This window comes from Triticum dicoccoides, chromosome 4B, assembly GCF_002162155.2.
Source record: "Triticum dicoccoides isolate Atlit2015 ecotype Zavitan chromosome 4B, WEW_v2.0, whole genome shotgun sequence".
Taxonomy (NCBI): Eukaryota; Viridiplantae; Streptophyta; class Magnoliopsida; order Poales; family Poaceae; genus Triticum; species Triticum dicoccoides.
The window spans coordinates 456,902,195-456,912,205 of NC_041387.1; the positions used below are offsets into that span (position 1 = coordinate 456,902,195).

A 10,011-nucleotide genomic window follows, 5' to 3' on the forward strand; every position below is an offset into this window, starting at 1 on the left:
AAAGTACATACGGATCTGAATATTGCAGACCCATTGACTAAACCTCTTCCACGAGCAAAACATGATCAGCACCAGAACACTATGGGTGTTTGATTCATCACAATGTAACTAGATTATTGACTCTAGTGCAAGTGGGAGACTGCTGGAAATATGCCCTAGAGGCAATAATAAAATGTTTATTATTATATTTCCTTGTTCATGATAATTGTCAATTGTTCATGTTATAATTGTATTAACCGGAAACCCTAATACATGTGTGAATACATAGACCACAATATGTCCCTAGTGAGCCTCTAGTTGACTAGCTCGTTGATCAATAGATGGTTGTGGTTTCCTGACCATGGACATTGTATGTCGTTGATAACGGAATCACATCATTAGGAGAATGATGTGATGGACAAGACCCAATCCTAAGCATAACACAAGATCGTGTAGTTCGTTTGCTAGAGCTTTTCTAATGTCAAGTATCTTTCCTTAGACCTTGAGATTGTGCAACTCCCGGATACCGTAGTAATGCTTTGGGTGTATCAAACATCACAACATAACTGGGTGGCTATAAAGGTGCACTACAGGTATCTCCGAAAGTGTCTGTTGGGTTGGCACGAATCGAGACTGGGATTTGTCACTCCGTATGATGGAGAGGTATCTCTGGGCCCACTCGGTAATGCATCATCACAATGAGCTCAATGTGACTAATGAGTTAGCCACGGGATCATGCGTTACGTAACGAGTAAAGAGACTTGTCGGTAACGAGATTGAACAAGGTATAGGGATCCCGATGATCGAATCTCGGGCAAGTAACATACCGATGGACAAAGGGAATTGTATATGGGATTGATTGAATCATCAACATCGTGGTTCATCCGATGAGATCATCGTGGAACATGTGGGAGCCAATATGGGTATCCAGATCCCGCTATTGGTTATTGGTCGGAGAGGCATCTCGGTCATGTCTGCATGGTTCTCGAACTCGTAGGGTCTACACACTTAAGGTTCGGTGACGCTAGAGTTGTAATGGGAATTGTATGTGGTTACCGAAAGTCGTTCGGAGTATTGATGAGATCCCGGACGTCACGAGGAGTTCCGGAATGGTCCGGAGATAAAGATTTATATATGGGAAGTCCTATTTTAGCCACAGGAAAATGTTCAGGGTTTTTCGGTATTGTACCGGGAAGGTTCTAGAAGGTTCCGGAGTGGCACATGAACGTGGGTAGTGGGGGAAAGTCCCCACACCCCTGGTCAAGGCGCACCAAGATCCCCCCCTTAGAAGGAATAAGATCATATCCCGAAAGGATAAGATCAAGATCCCTAGAAAGGGGGATAACAATCGGTGGGGAAGGGAAAGGATGGGATTTCTTTCCTCTCACCTTTGCCAATGCCCCAATGGACTTGGAGGGCAAGAAACCAGCCCCCTCCACCCCTATATATAGTGGGGAGGCGCATGGGAGCTAGACCCTAGCCCCTGGCGCGACCCTCCCCCCTGCTACACCTCTTCCTTCTTCCGTAGTGCTTGGCGAAGCCCTGCCGGAGAACCACGAGCTCCATCGCCACCATGCCGTCATGTTGTCGGAGTTCTCCCTCAACTTCTCCTTCCCCTTGCTGGATCAAGAAGGAGCAGACATCATCGGGTTGTACGTGTGTTGAACGCGGAGGCGCCGTCCGTTCGGCGCTTGGATCGGATATTTCGCGATTTGAATCCCCGCGAGTATGACTCCATCAATCGCGTTCTTGTAACGCTTCCGCTTAGCGATCTTCAAGGGTATGAAGATGCACTCCCCCTCTCTCGTTGCTAGCATCTCCTAGATTGATCTTGGTGACACGTAGGAATTTTTTTGAATAATTACTACGTTCCCCAACATATCTAACCATCTTGTGGCATTTTCTAATATACATGTATAACTCAAGCACACGATTATACCGCAAATTGCGTTGTCATCTAGACCAAAATCACTTAGGGAGGAAATGCCCTTTCAGGGTGGTTTTCCTCACTTAGGATTTCTTGACTGGAATGACGCGAGGGGGATGCTCAAGACAACACTTGTCTGAAATTCAACTCGAGCAGCCAACCACAAATGGTTAGAGGTAGGGCCTATTTTTTCTGGCAAAAAAAGAGGTAGGGGCTATTTATAGTTGGTGCACAGACCCACACGGGGCGAAATGACCATTGGAAGGGGCGCATGTTGGAAATGTAGATAACAAAAAAAATCATGCCTACAAATAAAAACCAGGATCACTATGAAGATGAAAATATGTTTGATCAGATCTTTACCAACGACCGCAACAAAGAGAAGACGTTGGTCAAGATTGTTGCACATTCCCGCGGCTAGATTATACCTCCCAGTCGTGGGAATTTTTTTCGATTGTGGATCAAAGCTACGATCCCCTACGGGTATCCATGCGTACGGAGTCACCGATCCATCAGAGCTTCATTGTCCAGAACCGAGAACTACCGGAGACTAGAGGTGGGGTGTAGCAGCCTTGTGACGGAGATAAATTTTTCGTGAGAGAGAGTGAGAGGGGCGCAACCTTCAAGCACGGAGTTGTGTTTGTTTCCGTTGCGCTTGGACGCAGCCAACTCCCTGTGGGCCTTCTCATTGTGTTTCTCTTCATCACCCATAGTCCATGTTAGGGGCACCTGCGTGACAGGATCTCTCCGAGTGGTCACCGCACTTGTTTGCTATACACCGCTTATAATGGACCATAACAATAAATCGCCCATGCCGTGCAGTTAGTGGGTCGGGTAGTACGGAAGTGGCAACACAATAATTTTCTCCACGTTCCTTTCCTACCTTTCGCTTTTTTCGGGTTTTGCTTAGATCTTTTATCTTTTATAGTGCATGTGGTTTTATGTGGCTTCCGGTTCCACTCTCTTGTTTTACAACAAAATTTCATTTTTCTTTCCTTTTATTTTTTCTATTCATATTTTATTTATTGTTGGTTTAATTTCGGGCTTATTAATCTTAATTTGATATTTTCAATAAAAAATATATCAAACACTTTTAAAATTACATGAAAATTAAGTTTGAATCTGTGGACCCTTTTCAAAATTAGATGAGCATCTTCATTAAATATCCTAACACTTCTTAAAAATGGTGTACAGTTACAAAAAATAGATGAATATTTCTAAAATTGCACGAACATCTTTTAAATGTGAGAATACTTACACAAGCAATTTTTATGCCAGAACACATTTTGAAGTTACATGAAGATTGTTTGAAAATGCATGAATACTTCTTTGAAATTACATAAGCATTAGGCGTGAATAATTTCTAAAACTACACAAATATTTTTTAAATGAGTGAATTGTTTTTGAAATTATAACATTTTTTATAAAATGTGCTCACTTTCTCCAAGTACACCAACATTAACCGAAGTCATCTTGCCGAACTCATTCATTCCCCAAAAGCGTTATAAAAATCCTAGACTCGATGAGGCGTGCTTTCTTCTGGGCCGCAGAGGAAACGTGCACCGGTGCTCAATGCTTAGTTGCTTGGAAAGATGTGTGCAAACCAAAAAACTGTGGTGGTCTAGGCCTCAAAAACTTATATAAGCAGAACAACTGTCTGTTAATGAAATTCGCGGTCAAAGCGCTACTCCCGAATACAACACCATGGCTAGATTGGATTGCCTTGCAACACCCCAATGCTCTTATCGCCCCACAAAACAGCCACTCCTTCATTGGACGCACTATAAACCAGCAACTCCCAGCGCTACATGCCATCTCCTTTGTACTAACACACTTCGGCACAAACACTTATTTCTGTCTAGACACATGGATTGATCAGAAACCTCTCGCTACGTTATTCCCCTGCCTTTACTCTCACACCACCCTACCCCTAGCTCGTGTGGCTACTATTTTTAACTACGGTTTAGATTCAATCCTACAGAACCGCCTAACCTCTAATGCTGCTGCCGAGTTGTGTTCTGTGTTGTCCCTCCTGCAGGATTTCCAGGTGTCGCCCGGGCCAGACGAGCGCTACCTAAATGGTTGCCTAGGCTTCTCCACCAGGGCAGCCTATTCACTCACCATGGCCGACGACTCGGCCCATGAAATGCATGCCATCCCAATATGGTCTTCATGCGTTCCCAACCGGGTGAAGATTTTTGCATGGCTGCTGTTCCGAGATCGACTCAACTCCAAAAGCAACCTTCTCCACAAATTCGTGGTCACTGACTCGCTATGTCCACGTTATGGGTTCGATGGTGAGACTCACTCGCACATATTCATCACCTGCCCACTCGCACAGCGGATATGGCAAAGGATTGGCATTTGCCCCTCGGCCACCATTGACGGCCTATGGGACTGCCGTCTCCCCTCTCAGCTAGATGCGGCTATATGGCACTCCATCCTCCTCATTATTCTATGGAAGATCTGGGATTCCAGAAATGCTATGACCTTCAAGCAACAAAACCATTGCAGTACCCTCACCCTTAAGAGAATCATTGATGATCTCATGCTCTGGACGCACAGGATGAAGAAAACAGAGCACAAGCAGGCCGCCTCCTCATGGCGTTCCCACCTCTTATCACGATTACACGTGCCTATGTAATTTCACCTTGTAACCACTCCAACGATGGGTCACAAGCATTGAGAAATATATTCAGGTGGGGAGCTCCCCCTTCGGTGATTTTTCAAAAAAAAATATACTAACACTCTGAGAAACATAAAAAGAAATCCTATCGTTAACCAAATTATATAAACAAATGAAATAAATGTTAGTATTCCGGGACTTAGAGAAAAAGGAAAACGGAAAATGCCTCATATATTATGGGACGGAGGAAGTACCTGCATATCTTCTTTTTAAGGGGAAAGTACCTGCGTAGCTGTGCGTGTTGCCGAGAAAAACAAAAGTTGTGCACATCGCAAGGCAATAGTTGGGCCGCGCCGTGCTGTTGGCGGCAACAGTGATCGGAGGTGAACAAGGATGAACGAAGACGGGGATGCTGCTGCAAAGATGATGGTCGGCACATCGGGAAGCGAGAGAACCAAGCGAACAAAGTGAGGTGGGACTTTCAGAAAACATGGAGCCTCACCAAAGCAGCAGTACAAAGACACCACTACACACGGACAACCCCGCTCCTGAGTCCTGAAGCAGAAAAACCATTAGAATATCGAAAAGTCCGTACTACTCTTTATTACCATCCGCCGATTCCCGCACGACAGCACAAATCGCACTGCACAACAGTACGCGTTGCAAGCCCAGCACCAGCAATGATGTTCCCAGCACCAACAATGATGTTCCTAGAATAGCTGGGGCTTCTGCAGGTCCAGCAACGCATTACGAAACCTGGAGCCATCGTGCCAAACATTTCCCCGATTAGCATCAAGGCCAGACTCGACCTCCACATCTGCCACCTAACGGAAGATGCCCACCTCAATCGAAGAGGATCATTCACGAGTCACAAGGCCAAGAGAGAGCGAGAGAGCGAAAGCGATTTGCTCGCTACAAATGGCCTAGAATGGGTCCAGTCCCGCTTGACCTGACAACTGTTTCCCAGTGTTGGCCAGAGGCTCTCATGTTGCGATCCTCAGGCGGACCCCCAGTTTTTGTCATCCACAGGGAAAATGCAGCACATAGCGGCATGGATGCTCCAAGAAGCTGTCCAGCCAACCGACATTGGTTGATGCTGAGAGTCCAGCCAACCATAGAGCGCGTTTCGTCTCGATGCAGTGCAGGCAATAGGACGGCTGCAGCTGTAACTGAATCTGGCAATAAAAATCCAAGATCCGTCCCATAATGTAAGACGTTTTTTTATGTCAAAAAACGTCTTACATTTTGAGACGGAGTAGTATGTTTTAATATGACCATATCCCTTCCGAGGATGTACTGTCAGAACCTTATGAAACAAATGGACACCACCTTGAACATGTTCCCCACTCCTTCAGAGAGCCTTGTCAAAATCAAACATGGCATCATACTACCAACGGAACATCATACAAACAAGTCTTCCCGGAAGGAGGCGAATGAGGACTCTCATCAAAATGGTATCAGTTTCATCTGGGAGCCATTCTAAAAAAAGGAGACAGTATTATTAGTAACAGAACATAGACGTGCATGTCCGGAATAATTTAACAAGAAGAAAACACCAAGACAAAAGAGGTATGGTGTAAAGGGTAAAGAAAACAACTGAAGAGGAAGAACATGTCGGTCACTAAATGACAACTCAGAGGCAGCAATTGAAAGAGGAGACGTAAACGTGGTAGATAAACTCATTTCAGCAACAGATAATTCCGGACGGAGGAAGTAACTATAGTTAGCACATGTCCTCGGTTACTAGCCAACTGGATAGAGATTAGGAGCAAACAGTTGATGACCATGAGAAGCTATGAAGCACAGGTATATCATGATGGAGCACAAGTAGCAGATAGCAAAACTAGAAAGATTTTTTACTAACTGTGGACTACCATCCAAGTTTTAGCTTCTAAGAATTGAACCCTTCTTTCTTATCATCGGTATGAAGCATGAAAGACATGCAATTGATATTTAGCTCTAGGCTGCAGGCAACACAAATGAGCATAGGATATTTCACTATTCATAAGACAATTAGAAACAAGTCCAAGAACAGACATGTCAAGGAAATGCAAGAAAAATAAGTTAGTGAGCAAAGCAGAGACCATATGTGGTTTGCCAGACAGCCTTCTGCTCTAAGCAGCCGAGAAATTACCAGTAAGTCCAAACAATAACAACTTGAATACATGGTCGGTTTAGAAGCAATGCAATTTACAAACAAATGATGATACAATATAAGGCAAATAAGAGAATGGTCACAAGCAAATCCAAACCATGGGCAAAAATGGATTACAGCTATGTAAAACAGAATGGACAAGGCCCTTTTTCTTGAATAGCATTAAAACATGGACTATTGAACATACAGAGTTGATAGCTTTAGCAAATTATTCATGTGCAATGCCACAACTAACCAGAGAATTACTGTAGATATATTCCTACATGAGCAACAGAACTCACTATGGGTGAGTTTCAAAAGAGAAATAGATAGCAATTCCATTGGTTCTGCTGAAGATCATCCTGCCACTATTTTATACAGAATAAATCTACAGAAGAAATGAGAAGTAGAACATCCAAATTAGGCCAACCACTATGCACTAACTTGTATGACCATCAAACAAGAGAAATGAACTACAATGATGAAAATAGACAAAGAGTGTCATGCCTACTGCAAGATAACTAACATTGTTCAGAATTCAGCCCAACATGAACTTGGAAAAGAATAACATGGCATTCCCAGCAACTTTATACATATATGAAGGAAGGAACAGAGAACTCCATTTGGATTTGCGGTCCAAAAAACTCCACTTCAACATCTCTTATACATGCCACAAACTGCTAATTGCTGTGATAGAAATATAATGACAGAATATCATCTTACAAATATGGTAGACATTTCTTCAGTAATCACTTCACTCATATGGACCCTCACACTAGTTCAATTCACGGAAGAAATCAATCTAGATCGGTATCCCAATGTTACAGACATAACACTTGAATCGGTTGAGCATCAAAACCCTGTAATGGACTTCTTTAGTTTCTCTATTTAGCAGTGCAAATGAAAACATTAAGAGTCCAGCATGTAGAAGGCACATCCAAAAAAAATAAGAAATTCAAAACATCACTTATATTGTGTGCAAGCTATCCCTATTTAGCAGCCCTAGATTTAACCAACTACGAGTAAATCAACGGCCGTTGTTACAACTTATAACAGAACTAAGGATATCTTATGTTGAAACAAAAAAGAGGTTTAGCCAGAGGAATAATACAACAAAAACATAAGTACTCAAGTATATTGAAATTTCATGTATGGGACCAACATAATGCAAAATCGAAATTTATCTTAACGAATCCAGTATATGCACAAACAATACAGAAGTGAGAACACCAATTGTTCTTTTTGCCTAGAATATTGCCAGTGACTGATTTCCCCCATAATTCACTGCTATCCCATTCTTGAAGGCTTGGGCTTGTTCTTCCTGATTTGCTATCAAATTTCATTTCTGAATAGTTTGCTCATGGCCAACTCTAAATTCTTAAAACGAGACAAAAGGGGGGAAATGCAAGCCCTTCATTTACATCAAACTAACCAATAACTCATCACCTGGGGTTTCCTCCTTATACTAACTCCTACTTATTCACCACTATCATCAATTGAAAGTGAGTTACCAGGAAGAACATTGCTCAGCCACTACGGGACTGCGAGGAACTCTCAGGCCGGCCGCCCCGGCCAAAGCACCCAAACAGGTTCCTAAATACACGGCGAATCCGACCTTCACCGCCGTCCACCTGTCCTTCTCCTTCTGGCCATGTCACCCGCCTCGGCCCGACGCCGTTGCTGAAACCACCATCCAGCTCCGTGTAGACAACCGGCAGTTGCTCTCTGGGCCCGCCGGCGAACCTTCCAACCGCAAATCCGCCGCGGGGGAGTCGCCAGATGGTGAGCCCGGCATCCGCCTCCGCCTCAGGCACGGCTGCCGCCGGAAGCTCGCTGCGGCAGATGGGGCAGGAGTTGCGGAGGGAGAGCCATGGGAGGATGCAGTCCTGGTGGTAGACGTGCTTGCACGGCATCTCCCGAGCAGCGGCGCCGGGCTCGAAGGCCTCCTGGCACACCGCGCAGTGGGCCCCACCTCCCCCGGCGACCGTGACGGACGGCATCGACTCGACCGCGGCCTTGGAGGCCGGCGGGCGCGGCGCGGCCGCCTCCAGCCGCGAGAACTGGTCGAGCAGGCGGTGGAAGCCCGACCCCATGAGGAGGTGCGAGACGTCGCCGGGCAGCGGCCGCAGCCCGTCGCCGGAGCCGTCCTCGTAGTAGAGCTCGAAGCCGGAGAGCGAGCCGCCCCGCAGCACGATCACCGGGTTCATCGCCCCGCGCCGGCCGCTGCCGCCGCCGCCGCGCGGCGGCGGAGGCTGCGGGAACTGCTCGAGGAAGCCGCCGTCGCAGTCGGGGCAGACGACGGTGGCCGGGGAGACCCGCACGAAGCGGCTGCAGTGGTAGCACCAGTAGGAGACCGGGGACGACGCCATCGGGAGCGAGCGAGAGCCCCTCGACAAATCCCCCGGACGAATCGAGCCGCGGGCCGGTCAGCTCCGACGGCGGCCGCAGACGCAGATCGGACGGGCGGCGGAGCGAACCAGCCGGAGGCGCGGATCTGGGGGGAGCTCGGGACGCCGAAATCCCCAATCGATTTTCGAATTGGGGGTTTCGGGCAGGCAGTGGGGAGGAGACCTGGAGAGGGGAGGGGAGGGGAATTGCGTGGTGGGTGAGTGGGTGGTTTCGTTTTTATGTGGGACGGCGCAGCGCACTCGCTCGCGGCGGTGACGTCGCTGGTGACGGCGACGCCACGCGGGCTGCCGCGACACGCCAGTGCGTGGTGTCACGGCGTTAGTTAAGCGGCTGCGTTACGTTGACCGGTCAGCTTGGCAGGGAGTCAAAGCCTCAGCCAAGGCAGAGGGGCGGGATGGATGGTTCGGCGCTGCCCGCCGCCCGGATCGGCTCCGCCGCTGGAGAGGCGATTCTATTATGTACTTTCGTTTCTTTTCTTTTCTGCGGGATTCCTTCTGATTATTTTGAAGTGAAAAGCAGCAAGGTCCTCGAATATCCATTTCCAGACCCAAACTCAGAAACACTAAAAAAAGTCAAAATTATGCTTGAATGGAAGATGTTTAGGTGCGTGAGGTCCATACCCATTTTTAGTGTGCTCGGACATCTGAGTAGCTCTCAGAAAAAATAAATTCAATCCATGCAGGAACTAGTAAACTTTTTTTCTTGCGGGAACTAGTAAACTTTTTCACAAACCCTATTACTTTCTGAGAGCTACTCTGATGTACAATCACGCTAAAAATTGACATAGTCATCACACACTCAAACATCTCTTATGTAAAAAAATCAGATTTTATTATTGTTTACTGTTCACAGACAAGGAAGCCATTTAGCTGCTCTCCGAGGTCCTTTCATTTTTCTTTTATTATTTATTGTTCACAGACAAGGAAGCCATTTAGC

The 10,011-nt window shown here is 46.3% G+C and overlaps 1 protein-coding gene across 1 annotated transcript; it reads right to left on the minus strand.

The window, feature by feature from the left end:
- Positions 1-7,816: 7,816 nt before the first annotated feature.
- LOC119290842 (E3 ubiquitin-protein ligase RDUF2-like) lies at positions 7,817-9,253 on the minus strand. The gene has a single exon (XM_037569494.1). The coding sequence runs from the start codon at positions 9,033-9,035 to the stop codon at positions 8,193-8,195; it is 843 nt and encodes a 280-aa protein (XP_037425391.1). The 5' UTR covers positions 9,036-9,253; the 3' UTR covers positions 7,817-8,192.
- Positions 9,254-10,011: the final 758 nt, after the last annotated feature.

What these genes read in the sequence shown, in the direction of transcription:
- LOC119290842 (XM_037569494.1), bottom strand. Translation starts at nt 9,035, where the DNA reads ATGGCGTCGTCCCCGGTCTCCTACTGGTGCTACCACTGCAGCCGCTTC.